The sequence below is a fragment of the Eleginops maclovinus genome, chromosome 2 (genome assembly GCF_036324505.1).
Source record: "Eleginops maclovinus isolate JMC-PN-2008 ecotype Puerto Natales chromosome 2, JC_Emac_rtc_rv5, whole genome shotgun sequence".
In the NCBI taxonomy this organism is placed as follows: domain Eukaryota; kingdom Metazoa; phylum Chordata; class Actinopteri; order Perciformes; family Eleginopidae; genus Eleginops; species Eleginops maclovinus.
The window spans coordinates 2,331,356-2,356,606 of record NC_086350.1 but is presented as its reverse complement, the minus strand read 5'-3'; the positions used below and the strand labels follow the sequence as shown (position 1 = coordinate 2,356,606).

The window sequence follows — 25,251 nt, the reverse complement described above, 5'->3', positions numbered from 1 at the left end:
TTGAATGAGCTGTCCGTACAATACGTTGCTGCACAAATAAACAAGCCTTACCCTGCCTTAGAACTAATTAGGGAATGCTAGCATGCTAACATTGAACAAAGATGGTGACAAGGTAAACATTATACATGCTAAACAGGAAAATGTGGGCATTAGCGTTTAGCTTCAAGCACAACTTTGATGGTCAAGTATGAAAAAAGGTCTTAGTGTCATGATCCTTGTTTTGTGTTTCCTGTTTTATTTTGAAATGTTTCCCCTCTTGTTTCATGTTTAGCATCACTTCCTGTCTGCGGTTCCCTCCTGTGCCTGATTGTGTCATTGTGTTCACCTGTTGCCCCTGTGTTTCTCCTCCCCCTCCAGCTGTGTCTTGTCTTGTGATTACCCTTGTGTATTTAGTCTTGGTTCCCCTTTGGTCTCTTGTCGGTTGTCGTTGTTTCCAATCTGGTCATGTACATGTTACCTGCCTGTTCCTGTCCGTCCGTCCGTCTGTCTGCTCCTGCTCCCTGTGTCCCTGTGTCCCCTGGTTATTGTAGGTTAGGTTTTTCTTTGTTTGAAAGTACAGCTTTAATTGGAATAAAGCTCGCCTTTTGTTTTGACCCATACCTGCCTCCTTTACTCACACTGCACTTGGGTCCCCAACCCTGACAAGAAGTGTGTTACTTAAAAAGGACTTATTGCTTTGTGGTTTATGTGTAATTGTTCCCAGTACTACTTATTTTTATGCTGTTTCCAGTCTGACCGTTTGCGAATATGGGGACAGCAAGCAGATTGTCAAGCTATAGCTAGCTCTGTAGTGCTATTTCTCTTAGCATTCGTTAGCTTTAGAGTTAGACTGTGATGATTTTGACCTGTTGGTGTTGAGTTGTCTGGTCATTTAGTGCATTCACGTCTTTAGCGTGTCACGTGAAAGTATGATCTATCATCACGTGTAATTTGAGTTTCTGACAACCTTTCAGGTGTCAAAAAAATGGGATTTAGTTGAATGGAGAATGAGAAAAGCAGTGAAATGATGCAGCCTGATCTCCTAACTTTCAGATATATAATCCCAAACCCTCGTTTAAAAAGAAGAGCCTGCAGGAGCGAGATGCTGCCGCTCCGATCCGATGGCCTGATGGACCTGTGCAATGCAAGAATGAGTTCAGAATTGAATCAATTTCTCTCTGAAAGCGCCTGAATGAGACCGTGTGCTGTGGGAGACGCTGTGCTGATGATAATGGCAGCAGAGGCTTAAATGTTTTTTATCGCCGTCTCTTTTCCCTGAAGTTTTCTGAGATGAGGATTGAGTATCTGAACTCACACAGCTTCCATCTCCTGAACAGAATCAACTCTGTGACATTTCTGTGATTTTTAACCCGGATTTTTACAGCCCTGGGTTTGTTGTCTTTACCACAATTAAACCTTAACATGGCATACCACACAATGTTACAGGCTGAGAAATATAAACCTAAAGGGATACTTTAACTGAAAAGTGGCCGTCAACGAACACCTCAGATGGATATTTTGAGTTTGTTTTGTTTATATGTCTGAATTTGTGTTATTTGGAAGAAATGTTCCATTCAAATCCAAGCTTTCTTTCAGTCTGTCCTTCCATTTATGCCATTCTTGTGAACAGGATCTTTTAGAAACTCCAGGAGCAGATGTTTGGAATTTGGCACAAGTGTCCACTCAGACCTAAAGATGAACTGATAAGAATGTGGGTGTTCAGTGTTCCCCGTAACTAAAAAAACTCAAGAATTCAAATGGCATTTATTACAATTTCCCAGATTTCACCATATTTACCCCCAGCCCTTTTCTCACTTCCGGTTTGTATCCATCTATCCAGTATTTGTGCACAACTTGTTGGGACGCTTTACATTTTATTGACCTTTTTATTTCAGGAAACGTTTTTCCACATGTGTTGAATAAAGGTACCTTTTGGTTTGCAAGTAGCAACAGAAACAGACGAAAAAGTGCTTGTGAGTGAATATCTCACGTAAGGTCCGATGTGTAAAGATTCCTTCATATTGAATTGTTATCTCTCCGCCTCAGAAGCCTTTAAACTCTATAGCTGTAGTTAAACACAAAAGATCTCTGACGGCTCTGCTGTGTAAAAAATGGAGGTCAGACCAAACAGAGGTGATTATTTATTTCGTTTCTTTTCTCCCTAAAGGTTTCCCGCGAATAATCAGTCGGCGGGCTGCATGGTAAAAAAAAATCCACTCCAGAGCCAATTAAAGCGGAGCTGCTTCCAGTGTGAGGTTCGTCTGCAGCCTCTCTACGGCTCCTCATGACAGAGGAACAAAGTTCATCTTCAAAACTCCACCGCTGCTCTTGTTTACCCTTACACGGGGGGGGGGGAGGCGCCGCATGGACCATATCACAACCTTCAGATTGTGTTTACAGCGGCCGTGAGAGTTTAATGATGTGAGGAACAGGAAAAAAAAACATCCACTTTTACCACTGAACCTCAAAGGGAATCCGTGGAACAGGCAGCAGAAAAACATTACACTAAAAGAGAGGAAATGAAGAAGCAGGGATATTCAACTACTACTGTTGTCATTACGTGGAAATACTTTGCCCCCTTTATGCGAGGAACTGAAACATCTCTTAAATGGGAGATTGAACAACAAATTAGAGTTTGGGTAAAGAGAAATGTTTGTTTCCAGCACATTTAACATGACTGAAAACTGACCGTCTTTCACAAGTTCTCATCTTAGTCTTATTTGGGAAGGTCTAAACCACATTTCCCCTCTGTGGGACCATTAACTCCTTCTTCTCCTTCTCCTTCTCCTTCTTCTCCTTCTCCTCACATTTTTTATGACTTGCTTGGCCTCCGACGGTGTGATCATTTGCTCAGAGTCAAATAACATACTTTTCCCCGAGGTGACAAAGAAAACGGGCCTTTACGAGAGTCGAAACAGAAGAGGCAAAACTTTAGCTTTCGTTGTAACTTCAACGGTTCAAAAAACGTTGCCTCGACTCGTCTTTCTGACAGGTTGCCCATCTCAGTCCTAGAGAACCCTGGGAATTGTAGTCCTTTCTACTGTGTTGACTACAGACTATACGTATATACTGTCTGATGGCCTTCTGTGTTCAATTACTGAAGTTGTAGGCTCCGTAATCTGCCACGTTGATCATTTTGTGACTTTAGGTAAAAGGAGTTAGAGTGTCACAACCTCTGAGAAATGACTGATCACTGTCAAGAGTTGATGAAATTGGTCCGATTGCATCTGGAAACCAGACAATTCATCAAATGATCCCAAATGTAAGTTATCCTAAAGCTGCACTCAAATAATACTTATTAAAACGTTAATGCGTCTATCGTTTTCACAGCCCAGTTATGATTTAACCACGCCCTATTCCACATTGACAAAGCTCTATTTTCATCAATATACTGGAAAAAATACTCAATTTTGACCTTGATTGCTGACCTTTTGGCACTCAACCAGTCAGATGACAGTTGTATGTAGCGGTGGAAGCTAGCAGTGCGAGGTAACAATACCTTTAACCAGCTGTTTTTACTACAAGTGACATGTCTCCATGCTTCAATGTTCAGAAAGCTCTTTGTTTCTCATACTGCCTGTGCTGCAGCTCCTCTTTTCACCCTCCGTCTGAAACCAGAGCCCAGTCTGCTCTGATTGGTTTGTTGATGATGTGAGTAACAGATAAAGATATTCAGCCATAGCAAACTCAGCAAGTCCAGTTATATCTTAGCCATAATTCTGAGCAGCTGCATTTAGAAAACCATTAGTGAGACGTTGGTGATAATTTGACAGCGTTTAGTGTCTGGCGGTATTAATGAACTCTCTGACCTTTTGTTTTAGCCCCTGTAGATGAAGGTTTAATATTCTGTCTGTGGTAATATATCACAGCAGCAGCGGCGTGAAGATAAGAAACAGAGAAGATAATTAAAACATTACAGCAGACACACAATGGGAAAACAGTTATGCGAGATGTGCAGATAGAAGATGTGTTTACGCGTTCGCTCGGGATGTTACACAAACCAGCAGAGCGTGCAGAAAGCTCCGGGAAGCTCAGTTATTGTGTATAACAGCATGCCTTTTTTAAATGATTGACTTGATATTTGTTACCTTTTGGATGCTAGTCTAGTATTGTGGTCCAGACTAAACCAATAGATGTAGATTGTGTCCTCATGGTCAATGGCCTCTTGGTACTGATACATATAATAGGAAATGGAAGTAGTACCCCTTGACAGCCTCCAATGATTTGTGGAGGTTATAAAGACTCAAGTTTGGCTTTTTGCCCGTCGCAATGTAGGAGAAGAAGTTTTCAAGGTGACCAAAATGTTCGAATTAACTTTAATAATGTGAAAACACAAACTGTGAAAGCTTGAAGTTGTGTTTTATCGTCTATTTCACTTTAAATTGGACCGTAATTTACTAAATGAGCAGCATGCTGTATTAAAGAAGACTTGAAACTACAGATTGAAACCATCAACTTGTCAGGAAAATGTTTACAGTCAACAAATCAATAAAGAAGTAGGGTTATTTTCCCATAGACCTCTATACAATCTGACTGGTTTTTGCACCTGATCGCCCCTGCTGGCCATTGGAGGAAATGCATGTACACATCCGTAACATTGGCCAGTTTCATGGTACTTAGGTAAAAATTGAAAATGCTTTTTGTACTTTTACTTAACTAACATTTTGAATGCACGACTTTTATTCGTAATAAAGTGTTTACCTTGTTTTAAGGATCTTTGGAGTCCTGTCTTCAGTGAGTGTTATTCAAAGTTAAAGGTCTGTTCTCTTGACTCTTGTCTTGATTTTTGTCCTTGTTGAGGAGGCAAATGGAGCTGATGTGATGAAATATTTAAGACTTGGTTTGACAATTGCATCATACAGGTTGTGATCGACGTCCAGCTCTGATTGGTTGCTCTCCATCTTGAGTATTGACTCTATGATTGAGTAATCCGAGCCAATGACTGTCAATAAGTCTTGCTTCTTTAAATTCACAATGTCTCTCTTTATTTCTCCCTCAGGTGGCGTTTGCATCGCTCAGTCTCTGAAGATTCCTCGAGAGCCGAGACCCGGCGAGTTCGACAAGATCATCCTGCGCCTGATCGAGACGCCCAACGCCCGCGCCGTCATCATGTTCGCCAACGAGGACGACATCCGGTAAAAAACCCACACACACAAGTTTGATTGTGTAAAGTTTGAGTCATGGCAAGACCCCCCTTTCGAGGGAGGGGGGAGAGAGTCAAGCCTCTTTATTTTTGGGGAGTGAAACCTTTCAACAACTTTAAATGGGTTCCCGTAAAAATCTTGCAGATATGTTGTTGTTTTTTTATCCCCAGGGTGGATTTCAATCTCTTTCCTGATCCTTTAATTCTGTCACCAGCCACACTTATCAGGCGGAAATCTTCATTTCTACTGTGTTTGTGATTATAGCAGCAACAGCAATCACATTCCCATCATGCTCAGCACCGCTTTGTGCAAATTAGCAAATCTCACCTGCTACACGATGATGGTAAACATGATATCTGCTTAACATCAGGATCTGAGCACGACTGTAGACTTCTGTAATCCAATTTCTACCATTTCTCAAAATAAAGTTCTGTAATTCATTTTGTTCGGTTTTATTGACACATTTAGAAAATAAATTGTGAAATTAATCTGTTCATCTTCACTGGGGACACTGCAGAGAATAAAAACTTCCTACTAACACACACACACACACACACACACACACACACACACACACACACACACACACACACACACACACACACACACACACACACACACGCAAACACTCAATTCTGTGTCTGTTTATTCTCAATGTATCTAATCAGTTCATCCACCGGCTGTTGAGTGCAGATTAAGATAACAAGCTTCAATTATCTGAGTGAATTGAGAGAGAGAGAGACACACACACACACACGCACGCACACTCGGATATCTGTGTTAATCTGAGGCGCTGAATTTCAATCATAGAGAATATTGAGACTCAGGCAAAAAGAGATGACTGAAAAAAGACCATCTCGTTTCACCTTTAATTTAATTGAAAAGTTGATATAAAAAACACTGTTTTAGTTTCATGTTTGAGTCAAATGTCTCAACAACAATGGACTGCTATCAGTTTGAAGTCAAGATGTCAGTCCTTTTGTTAACGAACAATTACGCAAAATACATCAGGACTTTAGTTTAGTGCTTATTGAAAGAGACTGAGAAGTATGTGTAGCACAAAATGAAGCTGAAAGTCTGAATTTTACTGTACTCAAAACTCAGCTGTGTTCCAGTACAGCCTGTAGCACGGTTGTAGACTGTCAGTTGCATAAAATATGAGCAGAAATATCATTAGTATTTAACAGGAAGTAACTCTCTCTGTTTCCCCTGCAGGCGAATCCTGGATGCGGCCAAACGGAACAACCTGACGGGTCACTTCCTGTGGGTGGGGTCCGACAGCTGGGGCTCTAAGATCTCTCCGGTGGTGCAGCAGGAGCGAGTGGCAGAGGGCGCCGTCACCATCCTTCCCAAGAGGGTGTCTGTGGACGGTGAGTCAGGAAGCAGAGCACGAAGAGAGGAACATCATCAGCCTAATAACACAATGTTTCTGGTTTTTCTCCACAGCGTTTGATCGGTACTTCAAGAGCCGCTCGCTGTCCAACAACCGCAGGAACGTGTGGTTCGCAGAGTTCTGGGAGGAGAATTTCGTCTGCAAGCTCGGACAACACGGCAAGAGACCCGGGAGTCCCAAGAAGTGCACAGGTAGGAAATAGATCATGTTCCCTATGTAGCTTATTTAGGCTTTATGTGTGGGTCAGAATGAGGCCTATCAATCACCCTGCAGAAGTCACGGAGGAGTCCAGTGATGAAGTGATTTTGTTGACCGAACCGGAAGTTAGTTCCACAAGGGTTCTCTTGAAAACAAGCCAATGGGATTTTTACATTGGCTTTTGGATTATTTAAAAAAAAAGCTTTGTGACACTTACACATTTTGTTCATCGGGATAATCTACACACCAAGCATAAATGCAATTGGCAGAATTAAGAGGCTAATGTTGGGCTATAAAGGAGCTACTTCACGGTCACACGACTTCACCTCACCACCGCTAAGCTAAAGGAGGCTAATGTTGGGCTATAAAGGAACTACAGCACGGTCACATGACTTCACGTCACCGCCGCTAAGCTAAAGGAGGCTAATGTTGGGTTATAAAGGAACTACAGCACGATCACATGACTTTACGTCACCGCCGCTAAGCTAAAGGAGGCTAATGTTGGGCTATAAAGGAACTACAGCACGGTCACATGACTTCATGTCACCACCGCTAAGCTAAAGGAGGCTAATGTTGGGCTATAAAGGAACTACAGCACGGTCACATGACTTCACGTCACCGCCGCTAATCTAAAGGAGGCTAATGTTGGGCTATAAAGGAACTACAGCACGGTCACATGACTTCACGTCCCCACCGCTAAGCTAAAGGAGGCTAATGTTGGGCTATAAAGGAACTACAGCACGGTCACATGACTTCACGTCCCCACCGCTAAGCTAAAGGAGGCTAATGTTGGGCTATAAAGGAACTACAGCACGGTCACATGACTTCACGTCACCACCGCTAATCTAAAGGCGGCTAATGTTGGGCTATAAAGGACCTACAGCACGGTCACATGACTTCACGTCACCACCCATTCTTTGCATCTCTGTCTTCTCCTTTTCCTTCTTGTGCATAAGTGAAGGTTCTTGGATGTGTTCAGGGACAAATTTGAACCGGTCTTCAAAAACAAACAAGGAAGACATAAAGAAACTACAAACCCTACATTTACTTTCAACCATAAATAATCACAGTAATTAAATGATCTTTCGCTGTATATCCAATCACTTCCTGTCAAAAGTCCACAGACCCTGAGACTGTGGTTCCTCAGGTTCAGCAGTGTTTGATTCTCTACGCGGCCCTCTAACACTCTTCTTCATCTATATTCATGAGCGGATTTCTGACCAATTAACACGCTGGATAATTATTTTTTGGGCCCGACTTCTCGACCCCTCGACACACAGCGTCTCTGACATCCTCCGGTCGGTAATTAATCCAGAATTTACTTAATCACGCCGAGTGTAACAATGAATATGAAAAGGCGTCTTTAATCGGCACAGGAGGTTATTCAAGATAGTCTGACTACAGTCAGATGGATTTTGTGCTTTCTTTGCTTGAATGCTTGAACCTTTTGACACACAGAGCTCAGAATTGAACATTTGCCGCTCAGATTTACGAGATACTCGAAGAAGGAAACGACCATCAAACAAAGTCACAGAAATGAAACAAGAACTTTGGAGGAAGAAAAGCCAGAATAATGACCAGGCAGATATATCTTTGCACTCACAGAAATAGAATTCAAGAAGCTTTATTTATCCCGACGGAAAAATGTCATGCAAAGGTCAAAACGTTTAGACTTGAGTGAAAAATTCTTGCTTATCCCGCGATTATAATGAATAGACTTCATAAATATACAAAACAACATAAAAATGGAGGGAAATTAAAGAAAGAACGGGGGTTTCTGTTGAGGTTTTAGCTCTGGAAGAGTCTGGCAGAGCACAAACAGATTAAGTGTGCCTATTGTAAGCTCACTGCTAACATTTGTGCATCGGCTGGTAATTATAAACACAAACCACACACACAATGAGGGTAATATTCTGTCAATGGCTCTGGTTTCTGTTCACGTGTTCACATTTTGCCCAATGACGTCAACGACTGACACGGAAGTTGTAGTACCGCCATTTGGCCACTAGAAACAATTGCATCAACGTCCGGTGCTCTTCCTGGGGGCCCTGCCTCAAACTACTAGAAGGAAGCTTGTTCTCCAACATCTTCATTGACTTGTGCAACTTATGGAGTAAAGTTACTGATTTGGACCCAAAAACTGACGACTGTTTCAATCGGATCAGAATATTGCATTTGTTAGCAGTTCACAAAAGGTCGTTTTTCAGCACGATATTATGCCTTTCACTTTTATGTTAAGTGTATTTTATGTTGTGTTGTTGGAGGAGCTTGAGACTCAAGATTTCCAATGCCAAAACTGCGCTGTATGTACTGTGCAAATTACAAGTAAAGCTTTGAATCCTCTCCTTCTGACCTTTAAAGTGAATCCAGGTCTCAACTTGTAAATGATGAGCTGCTGAATCTTGAATTGTTCTCCTCTCTGAGTCGCTCAGTGCTGACTGCAAAGAACCTGCAGCCAGATGTAATCCCCCCCCCCCCCCCCCGTCTGATTCAGGAGGACTTTTTCTGTAGAACACGGGGCCACCGAGGGCCAAATCCTGCACAAACATGTCCGACACACCAAACAGGATTTGAGGCAGGTGTTGGGTAAATACAGGCGGACAGATAGAAGGGAAACATCAGAGGAGCGGAGTCAGCGCTCCGAGAATAGCTGCTGATAACACTGCGAGTCTTTACCTTTGATCAGTGTGTTGCTGTCAGGAGGGAGATCTGTGTGCTAGTGAGGCTCCACATCTGCAGCACAGTCATAACACACACTGCCGAGTCAGCAGGTCAGGGTCCACCTGTGTGTGTGTGTGTGTGTGTGTGTGTGTGTGTGTGTGTGTGTGTGTGTGTGTGTGTGTGTGTGTGTGTGTGTGTGTGTGTGTGTCCCTGATTTTTTCGGAACTCTAGAAATGCTAAACCCCACCAGTTATGAACTAAAATTGGTTCCTAATGCACACAAAAAACAGTGTGTGTCTATGTGTGTGTGTGGCTGTGTTTGTACCATGTTTCTTTTATACGTAGGACCTCTAGAAAGGGTGGTCCCTGCAAGTAAGGATACGAAACGTGGTCCCCAAAGTGCATAAACACCACTATCTGTGTGCGTGATGTAGAGACACAGGTTTGTGTTGTTGCCGCTTCTGTTTAGAGCTTAAAAGAGGGATGCAAGCTCTGTAAAGTGGAAATAAACAAATGTTAATCCCATTGCTGCTCCTTATACTCAGGGTTAAATGCAGATGCTAAATGTATTTACATGAAACCATGTGAGAGGTTAGGAGAAGAAATATCTTTGAGGTGAAAATGTAAACAACTCATTTGAAATGCAGCAAGGGTTAATGTAATACAGCCTTAGGGAGCAGAAGCCAGAAGGGCTGGAACCCACTGAATTATTCTTTTCTATTACCTTGTTGTTGTTTTTTATAAGCGTGTCATATGTCTTCAATGTACAATGTTAATATGTAAAGTTCACTGTCAGATAAATACAGCGGGGTCAAAGAAAGAATTGGATTCATCCCGAGGGAGAAGGTGTAATTTATTCTATGAATTGTGATGGAGTAGAAGCATAACTTAGCATGAAATGGAAAAACTGAACATAAGTACAGGCCTTAATGTACCTAGTATGCTGCAAAAAATGTACTTATTTCACCAAGAACACACTCTTTGTATTTCACCAAGAACACACTCTTTGTATTTCACCAAGAACACACTCTTTGTATTTCACCAAGAACACACTCTTTGTATTTCACCAAGAACACACTCTTTGTATTTCACCAAGAACACACTCTTTGCTAAATCTTAATCGTAAGCACGCTGCCAGTGAACATTTTGAACATAAAAAACAAGTTACCAGGTATGTTAAATAGAAACATACCTCATTATATTGATAGAAAACATAAATTAGGTGACTTGAAATCTCTTAAATCTGACGATTAACTGCTGCAAATTAGCCTCGTATAAACCTTAAGGTAGTATAATGTAATGATGAATGAATTACTGCCTCATAGCTTCCTGTAAGCAGGCTGTAAATGCTGCGACGCCTGCTGCATGTTGCTGTGTGTTGTAAACATCCCTTGACAGTTTCATTGCAGTCCTGTAAATATGCAGTGGAGAAGAAGAAGCTTCAGGAGCCGCTCAATACGACCCTCCGTAATTAATTAGGATAATTAAACATCCATGAGACGCAGTGGCCTGAGGTGCGAGGTCGACTTTCCGTCATCCCCTCGGCTCGGGGGAGATGTCGACGCCTCGTTTCCTGCCAGATAGAGTGCGTCGCTTTAACGCAGTCCAATACTGTAATGATTCCCCAGCATTAGAAAAATCAATTCATCTCTTTCATCTTCTAACATGTTACCGTCATCATCCCCTCCTCGCGAGCAAGACTCAGAAATGCTCTTAATGAACCTTTAATGTAACCCTTAAATGAAGGTGTTTGGTGGCTTGAGATCTCCCTTAAAAAAAGTAGAATTCTATAATTAAAAGTCTTAATATTTAAGAGATCTTTTAGAAATGTGTGTCAGGTGTTATTAAAGCTATTCTGAGTATCATTGGAGGAGTCAGATTTTTTGAGCCCCGTGTTTTCCAAGTATTTTCCAAGAAAGTAGCTAGCAGCATTAGCTCCGAAATAGCTAAATCTTGCAAAAATCACAACGTTTGAAACGCTGACAGCGCTCTCATGAAAGGACTGTACTAAAAATGCAATGAATACTTAGGTGAGAGACAAGAAACATCTATGGTTTTGTTCTACGTCGTGCTTCCATTATGGAGATAATAATAATACTTTTCATTTACACTTAAGAAGCGCCATCTCAAGCTGCTTCACAAGGCGACGATAGTGAAGTTAAATATTATCTACGAAACATATTTAGAAAATAAAAAGCAGGAGCTTAGTTTAAAAACAGAGCTTACTTGGTAAGAAAAGAAAACTGGGACACGAAACCGATGAAAGTAATTAGCATTTCGTGTTTGCCTATGGATTTACCGTCAATTCGCACAAGATCACGTTGGTTCTGATAAAAACGTACAGTCATTATTTTTACACACATTTTGGTTTTAGGTTTTAGGTTTTAGGTGTGTTACTTTGTTCTTTTCTCTGGTGAACTGAACTTAACATGCACCCCTTCACACTTAACATTGTACTTTTACATTATACGGATTTAATATTCCATTTCATTATTTGTGCTTTTGTATATTTCTCAGTTTTAGTTTATTTGGTTTTTGTTTTGCTGCTTTTTGTATTTGGCTGCTGCAACAATGAGTTTTTTCCCAGTTTGGGATAAATCAAATATTTCTGATTCTGATTCTATGATTGCTGGCCAGATATATGGAAATGTATTATGATCTAAAACCTATTATGTCTGTTACTAAAGATTTGACTGAGATGTGGCTCACAGAAGGAGTGTGATTTTTGAGGAAGAATTGGGAGAGTGCGTAAAGTGTGTTTTTAGTTCCTTGAGTCCAAGAGGCAATTGAAGATCACAGATCTTTTACTGGCATTAAAATATCAAACCTGCAGTGAAACAGCCAGTAAAAGTGAAATGAACTCAGATGTCTTTTGAGGCTTGAATAAGTTGGAGGTCAGGGTTCCTTTTCTTTTGTTGCATTTTTATATCCAATTATGATTTCCTGTAGCGCCACCCTCAGGACAAACGTTCAATATTTTACGGGTAAAACTCCTACAATAACTCAATCATCACGGTGTTGTTGTTTGTGGAGTGTAATGCTCATTTTAAATGCTTCCACCTCCTCATTTTGCAGTGTAGAAGAGGTGGGAGGATACAGAGTCTGTTTTATTCAGAGGAAGCCTTGCTTTCCACTCCGAGGATCAGTTCCTTCACCCGGAGATTCCACAAACACGGTTTCACTTGAGAACATGAATATTTGATTCGGTTCTTCTGCTTCGTTGAGCGATGTTTGCTGAGTTAAGAGCTTCATTGTTTTCTCACCTTTTTACAACCCTGTTCCTGGCCTTTGTATTCCGTGTTGCAGTTTCCCTGTGAACACACTGAGTGGACATGAAGGACTGATTTGCATTTGAACGCCTCTTTGTGTTTTCTTGTGTTTGTTTACTTTTTCATTACCTTTGAGCCTCAGTTCTTTATACTGAGAAAAGTCAGCAGATGAAAAAGTAATGTCAACAGAGTCCGGATGTCTTCCTTTCATCTGTTAAAGCAGCAATGATCTCTGCTGTGGGAAATATCAGCTCTTAAGGGTTCAGCACTCGGGAGCGTTTCGCTGTCCAAACTTTGAAACGGGAGGAAGGGGCTGTATTTCTTTTTTGCTTCTTTTAGATGTCTTTAGGTCTCAGAGGATCTGACCATGAGATTTGACCAGTCTCCTTAAACTCCCAGCACTGAAGGACCATCCTGCTGTTTTTTCAGCACTGTTATAAAGCTTAACCATTAAAGGACTGGACTCTGGACTTAACAATCTCAACTCTGGACTTGTTTTTCTTAAAGTTAGTATTGTCAGTCTGGGATTGTGACTTAATTCAGGCTTAAGCTCATTGTATAAGGACTTGTGGGTTTTAACTGGTTTGTCTTGACCTGAGACTTGACTCAGGACTTACCTGTCTTGACTTGAATCTTGTTGGTTTTGAATTGGAACTTGTTAGTATAACATTTGGTCTTGGCTTCGGACAAACAGGTCACAACTTTGTAATCTGCATTTAGGTCTTGTAAGTATAACAATTAGACTCTGGAAAGGTTCTGACTCGATAGTCCTTCATTGATCGTCCCTTCATCTTGACTGAGGATTTACTGGACTTGACTTTTTCATTTGGAGCATTGATTTTGACTCGGTCCAACTCGCCATGACATTTTGGTCCTGACTTGGGACTTGTTTTTAATTTGCACAGGTCATGTCTTGATAGTCATCTTGAATTTGATCTTGACTCAGGGTCTCAGTAGCAGTCTTGACTTGGATTTTGACTTGGGACATACAGTACATTTTAGGACTCTGTGATCTTGACTTGGGACTTGACCCTGGGTATACCTGGAGTTCAAAACTGGAGTGTGACTTGGTACAAACACGCCTTGGTATTTTGGTCTTGACTTGGGGCTTGTTAATCTTGGAATTGGTCTTGTTGGTTCCTGAATATGATCTTGACTCAAGACTAGGGACTTACAGGTTGTGATTTGTTGGTCTTGGGACATGATATTGTTCACTTGGGTGTTTTTGATCTTGAACTGGACTTGTGTGTCTTGAAAAAGGTCTTGACTTGGTATTTGTGATTACTGAATTTTATCTTGACTCTGGACTTGACAGGTCATGATTTGTTTGTCTTCAGTTGAGACTTGTTAATCTTGATGGTGCCTTGGGACTTGAATCGGTACTTCATAGGCCAAACTTGAGACCTTCTCGTAATTTGAACCCGACCATTGCCGTCACTCTGACTCAGAGTTGTTTTTACTTAAATTTTAAAAAACAACCTGAATAAAAAGCAGATGTTCCATTCTACTTCCTAAACCTAAATGTCAATTGTTGAGCTGATGGACTGTTAAGATGATTTATGTCCCTCCTTCTCATGTGCAGTGATTAAATGTTTTCCATTTGTCATGCTGTTCACTTCTTTTATGCAAAAGACTTTCTGAACATAGCATTCAGCAGAAAAAAATAAGAGATAGACGGTCTTCATTGACGCCGGATGACATTTCTTTCATGTTTTTACGACTCAGTGTCGTGCAGCAACATCATCATTAATCTGACGTTGCTGATAAACAACAGAAGTAATGATTAAAAAAAACAACTCTGTTCATGTGAATGTATTCTGGCGTGTGAGCCCCCAAAGCTAGGCTGGTTTCTCTTGAACTCATCCCATCACGGGTAACGTCTGTAATTAGTTTGCCGTTTATCTAATTTACAAATCTAATTGAAACAGACGGATGCCTGCGAGAGAGAAACAGAGCGACGTGAAAACAGAAACACCACGAGGAAAGGAATTACATTTACCGTGTAAGTGATGTGTAATTGAAATGCCAGCAGCCGTGATGGATCTGTCTGTCTCGCCTCAATCAGCGTTACTGTGTCTCCATCATCAACTTTCAGACATTCGGGTCGCCACATGGCAAACAGGCTGCTCACTCCTCTCACAAGTCATGGTTATTCATAAGGTATGTAAGGCTGATGGATGAATTCATAAGCGTTTAGCTTAAGAGCACTGAGACGATGGGAAATCACTTGGGTTTTGTGCAAATAAAGTAGCTGTTTCAGTTTCCTTATCATTCTCCCAGTTGTCTCAGTTCAAATATACAAATACACAACTATGGAACTGATTAACATTTCAATAGGGGGAACAACATTTTTGCTTTTTAGGATTTGGCTTGTTTGGGACTTATAGGTTTTTACTTTGGACTTCTTGGTCTATATGTAATTTAATAAGCAACACTTTCATAAATCCTGAACGTTAAATGCTCCTTTGTATTACAATTCATATAAATAATTCCAGTGTGACTATAGTGCAGCTGTGTAATCTTTTAAAACAATTGGTGGATATGTCAGCTTCCACCTCTATTGAATTGCCCCTATTATGCTTTCCATTTGACTCGTTTTCGTAGTGAACATAATGACATCACTATGTAACACTCGGACTTCTATTGGCTAGCGTTCCAACACAGTGGACGTGATAGGCTAAAGGGGGCGGGACATCCCTAAGCGGTTGACCAATCACAACACAGGCGGTCAGCTAACCAATCAGAGCAGACTGGGCTCTGGTTTCAGACAGAGGGTGAAAAGAGGTGCTGCAGCACAGGCAGTATGAGAAAAATAAAGATCATTTTGAACATTAAGGCCGTCTGTCCACCGGGGCGTTTCAGCGCCGGTGTTTTTTCAGTGCCGGTGTTTTGGTTCCTATGATTTGGAATATTCACAGTTCTGATTTCGCTGATTATATCTATATCTATCTTTAAGATTTCAGATTTGCGTTGTGGTAATCCGCAGACGCCATATCAAACAGAGTGGGATACTCTGAGACCAACAGAATCATGTTTTCCTCCATGGTTGCGACGTGACGTTATAACCCCGGGGTAGAGTACTTGTCCCGCCCCTCCTCCACTGTGATTGGACGGTGGGGTACAAAAGTGACATTGACGACCGTAGCGTTTTCCCCAAAGTTGAACAATTGTCAACTCGTGCCCTGGTGTTTTTTTAGCGCCGCGCTCCCATTGAAAAAACGCCTTGGTGGACACGCACCCTAAAGCATGGAGACATGTCCCAGTAGAGACATTAAATACTATTACGGACCTGTCCTCTTTCATCGTTTCAACCATAAATCTATGTTCCTGGTATTTGTCTTTCATTCCACATTGAATCTTGCTTTCTTGTCTCATTTAATAAAAGTGAACATGAACATAATTGTGTTTGTTGCAACACTTAAACAGGAATACAGAGTATAAGATGTGGTTTACTAACCAAAAGTCCCACCTTATCAGAGTATCATTATTCGCAGAACTGTGCAAAACTGTATTGTTTTTTAAGAAGAAGTCAAAAAAAGAACAGCTTACCTACCTATTGAAGAACTCTAAAGGTACACAAGTCAGATTAGATATGATATAATGCATTGAACACCTGCTTGTTTCCGAACCTCTCTGTTCTCCAGCAGCTTCAGACCCTCTCTGAGTCAGACCGGGAGACTCAGAGCTTTTTGTGAATTCTGCATTCAGGCTCCAGTTGAATTTTGTCCAGGATCAAACATGTGTAGCTATTCTTTAAATATGGATGAGGCTGACGATCTGCAGGGAGCAGCGATCATCCGCAGCTCGGCCGTACGTCTCCTCTCCGCCTCGGCTCTTGTACATCCTCGGCTCTCCACCCGCCATCCGAGGCTCATTTATTACCGCCGTACAGACACGTAATCAGTCTTTACTGCCGGAGCAAATGCCTCCCTTCGGACAGATCCCCCGCCGCCCGCCTGCTATTAACATTAAATTGGATTTCATTTCTAAGCTCCTATTAATTCAAGAAAAGTCTGGTCTGTTGATGGAGGGTCCAGTCCAGCATTTAGTGTCCCCCTCCTCTCCCGCAGCCGGCGGCGTTATCGAAGAGCTCCAATAACGCTAATTACTCTGACCAAATCTTTGGGAAAGAGTTCCCAGAGATTTCAAATAAAAGATGGCGACGTCTTCTACACTCTGTTATTTAATCACGGCTAATGAGACGGAGCCAAAAGTGTATTTTCTTTAAAGGGTTAATTATTGTGTAACGGGGCTCATTTCACTTTCCCATAATCCTTTTTTCTGCCCGGCAGCAAGGACGAACTCTGAACCCGTTGGTTGAGAAGGCAGACTTAATTGAGCTAAGTTTGTTAACGATGTTCTTCATGCTTTACCTTCTCAAAGTTGTCTGTATTTTTGCCTCGTTAAGCAGAGCCTACAAACATGATGATTAATTAGTCTATCAATCAACAACTATTGTTCAGTCGATCAGAGTTTAATCATATCGCTCATTTTTCATTTGTCTCCGTGGACTTTACAGTTTGTACAGAATATGAATCCCTCTGTCCTTTGACCCTCACATCGGACAAGGAAACACTCCCAAAGATACCCATCAGTTAACGGGGGAAATGGGAGAGCCAGAGAGGAGGGATCCCTCACCCAGGACGGACAGACGTGCGATAGATGTTAAATTTAAAGAGATAATACATTTACAACACAGGTAGTCCAGATACTGGAGAATGAGTCTATAAATGAGAAGACGATGGATCCAGGTGGCAGCCGTCAAAGAGGTAGTGAGGCGAGCTTCAGGCAGGACCACAGGAACAGGTACTGCAAGACTCTGGATCCACGACACTGGATCCCTGCGGGGATGAGAACATGAGAGTCCACAGGTACAGAGAAAGTGACGATATTAAAGGGAAACTCAATGCATTCACCAAGTGGAAAAAAGGTTATTTAAGACAAATTAAAATCCACCTTTAACTAGAAATGACACCTAAATAGAGCAGAACTCCGCCACCGTTATTCCTACTTGATGGTGTTCATGAGCTTATGCTTCAACGACACGTTTTAGAGTTTTGTCCCAACCTGATGAGGTGTTCATGTGGATTTTCCTGTATGGGACAGATTTCTTTTCAATGAAAGAAGCACAAACATATGTTGCTTGATTCCCGAGATATATGATTCAGATCAGCTGCAAATGTTGTGCCTTTTTCCTCAGCTTGTGCTTCATCCTTCCCCCAGATTTCATCTAAATTGGACCCTTTTTGTTCAGAGATCCTGCCAACAGACAAACAAACTGAGGATGATGATCATATTGGCTTTAAACTAGATGTCGATATTTAATGCTTCATTTTGGAAACCCAAGATCCAGTCAATAGTTGTTCTGGAGCTGTAATAGTCTCTCACGAATTGAACAAGCTTTCGATCCCAATCCATTGTGTGTTTTTTTACCTCAGTGTTTGATTGTTGTTTCAGCGCTGGAGAAAGTGGGCCGGGACTCCACCTACGAGCAGGAGGGGAAGGTCCAGTTCGTGATGGACGCCGTGTACGCCATGGCCCACGCTCTGCACCACATGCATCGGGAGCTCTGCGCCGGATACCCCGGCCTCTGCCCGCGCATGGCCAACATCGACGGCAAGGAGCTGCTGGCACACGTCCGCGCCGTCGCCTTCAACGGTACGAACTGCTGCTGCTTTATTACCTTCATCCTCATTCACCCTCACTCAGTTACATTTATTGCAATGGGACTGTATGGCCATAGCTTTAAGATATACTCAACAGACTCACAATTAGTGTCATTTTATCGGAAGACTCTTTCCTTCTGATTTCATTCATTCAATTTATTCCAGAAGAAACATTTTATTCATCTTAAAGATTATACGTATTCAGAGTGATCAGCTGAGCTAACGTTAGCCTTTAACTCGTGGCCCCGCCGTCCTTTGTTCCCAGGGGGAAATATAATTTTCATGTGAAACTGCTTCACTGTTTTTTACTGGTTTTAATCTTTGGGTCCGTTAGTTTTAAGAGAGCTGGAAACCTCTTTGCATAATTCAGCTGCTGGTAAAACCCTCTGACTGTGATGACAGACCTTCCTGTCCCACCACTCCTCAAAACGCTTGTCTTATATTATTGTTATCAATCAATCAGAGACCGTTATTAGTCTAAGGCAAGGGTGTCCAAACCTTTTTCACTGAGGGCCACATACAGAAAACATACTAAGGGCTGAACCGCTCCTAGAGGTGGGGTTTATCGCCTCAGAAGTTAGTTACAAGTTGGCAAAATGAGTCAAATGTAGGTAAATGATGTGACAGAGAACGAACACTAAGCATGATTCTTATTAGCGTTAACTTTTTGAAAGTCTGAAGAAACTTTAGGTTTAACAAAGGCATAGTAATCAAGTTAATCAGAACATTTGATGTGGGGTTATTGGTTTCGCAGGACTGTAGATCTTGTGATGGAGCCATTTGGTTTGCTGTGAGTTTGAAGAATCACCTCCTCCACAGTCAACAACTTTAATTCTGTTAAAGTACAAACAAGTTCTCTGGACGAAAAGTGTCTCCACACTCTTCTTCTTCTTCTTGAGTTTCTCCACTTTTTGAACTTTTGAATCAACCAGTAACAAAGGAAGCGGCTGCTGGAGTCATAAAGTTATTTGGATTGGATGAAATCAGTGTGACAATAAAGCACAAAATAACAGAAGACTTTTTAAAGGGTATTTAAAGGAGCCCTTCTTAAAGGTCACGTATTATACCGTATTTCAGCAGTATATTCCACGTCTCAGATATATACAGAACATGTCTGTGATTGGCTGAAACACCAAGCAGATCATTGCAGCATCCCATAACCCCCTGTGTTTCAGCCCTGTTCCTAAAGTGCTAACTCTGTGTCCGTAGCTTTGAATGCTAACGAGCTGCTGCTGGCCACGCCCCTTTGTGCAGAAAACTCAGCGGTGCACGGGTTCACTTATGATCCTGGATACGACCTTGAGAAACAGCAACTGGACGTTTCCGTCTAATCTTTTCAGACATCCCGCTGAAACCGGTGGCCATAAAAAACGAAACCTAACCCATTTTTTGAGCAGCTTTCACATACTTTGATCAGGAGAGAAAGAGAGACAACCTTTAATGTGGACACTCTTTACACATAGGGGAGACATATAAATGTATTCAAGACATTTAAAAGTGCACTTTGTAAAATAGGAGACCTTCAAAGTAACAGAAGGGCTTAAATAGGTATCGATATTTTGAACATTTGCTTATTTTCAGACAAAGCTTTTGAACGTTTTGAAAGTCAACAACTCCTGGATTTAAATGTGCTATTTTACTCATGTCTCGTCACTGGAGAGCTATTTTAAATTCTGGGAATAACTGCGCTCACTTTGCTGTTCTCGCACCCTAAAGCTAATCTTACTAAAACTGAAACCTTGGTGGAAAGTATTTTATAAAACTCAACTAATTGCAGGACGAGAATGTGGGAGAACAGGTCCTGAACCTTCATCAACGTCTTGGATTTTGTTCTCCAGCGGCTGAATCCGTGTATCATTCGTTCATTTGTTTTTCCGATTTAGTTGAGGATTGAAAAAATGAAAATAGCATTTGATTTCTTGTTTTTCCCATTTCAAAACCAAAACCAGAAATCGGATTACGGTTCGTTTTCTCGTTTTTTCGATTATGCACCCCCAAACGGAAAATGGAAAATGAAACATTCGGATAACAAATCCTGGGAGTGTTAGTTGTCAGGACAGCTTCTTCCAGCTCTTGGTCTGTGATGTGCCCCTTCCGTCTCAGCCCAACGTCGCCACAGAATCTCCTCACCGACATCTCCGAGGACCCCTTAATTCCCATACTCTTCAATGTCTCAGACATTTCGGCGTGAGTTTTCCCCGACAGAAAGAGTTGATTTATCATCTCGTAGTGAGACTCCAAATTAGCCATGTTTCCTTACAGATCAGTTGTGGCATGAGTCAGTTGTTGGCTCGCGATCGGTTTCCCTGACAACTAACACTCCCAGGATTTGTTATCCGAATGTTTCATTTTCCATTTTCCGTTTGGGGGTGCATAATCGAAAAAACGAGAAAACGAACCGTAATCCGATTTCTGGTTTTGGTTTTGAAATGGGAAAAACGAGAAATCAAATGCTATTTTCATTTTTTCAATCCTCAACTAAATCGGAAAAACAAATGAACGAATGATACACGGATTCGGCTGTTTTCCCTCCTCAAAACGAGCACTTCCCTCATTAACCCTTCCTTTATTTCCTTCCCATATTCCTTCATCTTCCTCATCACCTTCCTCTCCACGTTCCTCCTCGTCACAGCAGTTTTAAGCCCCATCAAAGATCTTTGTCAGCAGGAAGTGTGAATGCTGACGCCGCCGTCAGGAAATCCTCCCGCTCGTTATTAAACCCCAAATATGGTGGTCGTGATTTTTTTATTTCCTCCTTTTTCTTCCAGATTCATTATTCTCCGCTCGGTGCTGCAGTGTGCTCTCACACAACTTTAATAGTCACTTCACACAGCTGTGGGATATTACATCTCACACTCCTCCCAGTATGAGCTGAGGCGTTATTCTACAGATCTAATGACACATGTCACAGAGAATTTAAGGGGCTATTTGTTTTCTGCAGACTTTCTTTTTCATGGAGAATGCGGAAAGGATAAAGGACTGGATTGTTGTTTTTCATAAAGGACATTTCTAGCTTATTGTGCTTATTATTTACCAAGCTAATAGCTGCGATACACAAACACAGACACAGAATATGCAAGATGAAGTTGTTATTTGTTGTCTCTTCCCTCCTGCTGCTACAGTAAATAAATACAAGTCAAACAGCTTGTTACACATTTGCAAAAAATAGGAAATACACACCGACACCTTAAAGTATAAAATAATTAGCATTAAAACATAATTAAGCGAAGGAAAAAGCTCCCAGGATGCCGGATGATCCACTTTAGACTCATTTATTACATGACTTAGTTGAATACTTGATTCTGATTGGTCTATTTGGATATTCCAGAGGCTGTTAATCTTGGCTAACAGCCGAGATTATTTATGAACTTGGTTTTCTCGCCTTCAGTCGTCTCTGTGTTCGAACACTAAGATGAACCAAGGCCGTCCGTGGGATTCTCTCAGCTTCGCTCGTTCACGCTTCCAAGACCATCTTTTTCTTTTCACGTCTCTGCGAGGAGAACTTTTTTTACTCGAAGAGGTAAATAAAAAAAACACGGTCCAACGATTGTCTGTTGAAGGTTGAAGCTGAATGTGTCTATCTACACAACTGAATCACACTATATAACTCCTCACTCCCTCACAAATCCCACAATGGAATAACAAGAGTGAATAACTCATAGGCAACAAGAGACATGGAAAGGGATTTATATAAAATAATAATAAATGGAAATAATCCCCAATCTAGATTTGTAAAGAAACTCAAATTGACTAATTGAAGTAAAAAGTACAAATAAAGCTTCTGAAATTCAGTGCAGCACACGTGGTATCCTCTGAAATGGATAAATGAGGGAACACGATGTGAGTAAGGAGCAAGTACCTTCAATTCATTGCAATACTTGAGTCAGTATCACCATTAAATAAAGCGGAAACTATCAATGGACTCGTTGGTGGTTTTAATAATCAATTAAAGTCACTTTTTAAAAAGATGTGCTGCCACTTACGGAAGAGGGTTAGGGCCACATGTGAGTTATTATTTAAGTCTGACCAAAAGTGGCTTTTAGTTTAAGTTCTGAGAAAGAATCGGAATTCCAAGGATGCAATAAATGAAGAAGTTTGAGAAATATTCAGAATTCTGAGAATAAATTCAGGATTCCGAGTAAAAGATCATCTGAACCATTCTGAGTTCTGAGAATACATTCAGAATACTGGAAATACATTTATACAATTCTGGGAAAAAATCGCAATTCTGAGAAGATAGTCAGAAATCTGAAAAACATTTGGATTCAAAAACTAAATTCCGAAATCCAAATTTTGTGAAAAAATCCAAATGTTGTGAATAGAAAAAACCCACATTATTCTAAATATTGGTTCTGATCCATTTCTTTTTGATAAATTTTCTTTAAAAAAATCTAAATTTAGAAGAAAAAAAACATTAATTTTTTTAATTCTTTTCATTTCGAGAAAAAAAAATCTAAATTCTGAGACTAATTTTAGGATTGAAGTTCGCATGTGGACCTCATCCTGCTCTGTAGCCATTAGGTTTTTAAATATCAGAACTAATCTGTTATCAAGACATTTAAAGACATCACCTTGTGTGTGGTCCAGCAGTGGCTCAGTCAGTAAGGGCTTGGACTGGGAATCGTAGGGTCGCCGGTTCAAGTCCCCGAACAGACTTGAAATATCGAAGGTGGACTGCTACTTGGAGAGGTCCCAGTTCACCTCCTAGGCCCTGCTGTGGTGCCCTTGAGCAAGGCACCGGACACCTCCAATCCCCCCTCCCCGGGCGCTGCACGATAGCTGCCCACTGCTCCCAGTACTAGGATGGGTTAAATGCAGAGGACCAGTTTCACTGTGTGTGCTCTGCTGTGTGCATGTATGTGACTAATAAAGAGGGTTTCATCCTCCCATTCTATCTATCTAATCTTTTGGCCGATACAGGCGTCTCCTGTAGCTTCTCCTCCTGCGTGGTCCTCCTGTAAATTATAACCCATCATCTCACAGGAGATCTCCCCTTATATCCCCATACTGTACCTCCCCTCCTGCCCCACCGTCTCCTACCTGCAGACAGACGATTCAATTTGAATAATTTGTTATATCTACCTGCTCAGATACAGGAGCCAAGCAAAACAGAGAGGTGGAGATTGAGCAGATTGTGTGGGAGGGGGGGGAGGTTGAGCTCGCAGGGATTCGTCTCTCTGATGGATGTGAGGAGCTGCTGAATGTTATTTCTGCAGGAGGAGCAGAGACATTAAACATTGAATCAGCAGTGAGTCGTCGTCCCCCCCCGCCGCCGGGCAGTGAAAGTAAATCTGCACACAGTTAAAGTCGGGTTTGAGGGGTCCGCACGTCGTGGTTTTTTAAACATTAAACAGTTAGTTCCCTCGTGCCCTGAATTAATGGAAACGGGAAACTTGTCAAAAACGGGAAGATTAGTCAGTCATCTTTTAAAATTAAACCCCAGGAGAATATTATTATGGAGCATATTCAGGAAATGTGTTTCTGCTTTCTGAAGACTAGACTGAGCTTTTAATTCCAGCACACATTATTACACAGCGGGACCTTTTTGGTGTCTTTTGAGAGTGTTATCCATCACTTCAACACAGAGGTGTAAAGTAACTAAGGACATACTCAAGTACTGCAATTAAGTACAATTTTGAGGTACTTATACTTTACTTGAGTATTTCCACGTTATGCTACTTTTTACTTCTACTCCACCACAATTCAGAGGTAGATGGTGTACTTCCACTCCACTACATGTATTTACTACCTTTAGTTGCTAGGCAGATTAGGATGAATGATGGTAAATGGTAAATCTGAGTACTTCTACTTTACTCAAGTACAAGACCTGAGTACTTCTACTTTACTCAAGTACAAGACCTGAGTACTTCTACTTTACTCAAGTACAAGCCCTGAGTACTTCTACTTTTACTGGAGGAACATTTTGAATGACCATGACATTTAAAAAGTGGATCTTATTGAGACCGGTCTGGAGCAGCTTTTGTGAATGTGAAGGCTAAAACTCAGCTCACCTGTTTCTTGTGTTGTCAAAACATCCAGCTTTATTCAGCAGAACGATATCCTGTACTTTCCCTTCTCTTCAGAGGATTTGTTTTTCTTGCTATTATTATCGTTTTTATTACAAATTGATAAATAAAGAACAAAAATCGACAGAAAGAATGAACTTACTGTATGTATAATATCCTGCTGCTCTATATTAGGTTTTGTTTATATTTTCTGTAGTTTTTTCTCCCAAATGTATATTTTTTACTCTCTTTTTAAATGCTATTTTATTGTAATTACATTGCCTTATTATTATTATGCTGCTGCAACAAAAAAATCCATCCATCCATCCATCCATCCATCCATCCATCCATCCATCCATCCATCCATCCATCCATCCATCCATCCATCCATCCATCCATCCATCCATCCATCCACCCACCCACCCACCCACCCACCCACCGACCGACCGACCGACCGACCGACCCACCCACCCACCCACCCACCCACCCACCCACCCACCCACCCACCCACCCACCGACCGACCCACCCACCCACCCACCCACCCACCCACCCACCCACCCACCCATCCATCCATCCATCCATCCATCTATCCAAAGAACACACACTCTTGTAAATTGTTCTCTTGATGCCTTGTTGCGTTCTAATGAAGGACCACTTTGTTGGATTTGAATCAATTTGAAGTCTTAAAAGTGCTGAAACGTAGTTCAGTACTAAAGTACCTTTATTATCTGATTTCATCTCTCCCGAGGGAAACCACCTGACATACTCAGCTGGACTCTACGGGAGTATCAGAGAGCGCCTTCATTTATTAATGTAATGGCCTCAGTGATGACCTGCTGGGGATAAGCAGTGAATCTGCAGCCTCCAGAACATCTCCAGGTTTCAGCGTCTGCAGCGGCACACGTGCGTGATGAACCCTCACTCAGCGGCATGTG

The 25,251-nt window shown here is 41.5% G+C and overlaps 1 protein-coding gene across 1 annotated transcript in view; it reads left to right on the top strand.

The window, feature by feature from the left end:
- Window positions 1-25,251, top strand: part of grm8b (glutamate receptor, metabotropic 8b) — a 113,539-nt gene that overhangs the window by 58,956 nt on the left and 29,332 nt on the right. The window contains exons 4-7 of the mRNA XM_063873925.1: window positions 4,979-5,114; window positions 6,339-6,493; window positions 6,570-6,707; window positions 18,102-18,302. Of these exons, the coding sequence (XP_063729995.1) occupies window positions 4,979-5,114; window positions 6,339-6,493; window positions 6,570-6,707; window positions 18,102-18,302 (630 nt within the window). The remainder of the gene's footprint in view (window positions 1-4,978; window positions 5,115-6,338; window positions 6,494-6,569; window positions 6,708-18,101; window positions 18,303-25,251) is intronic.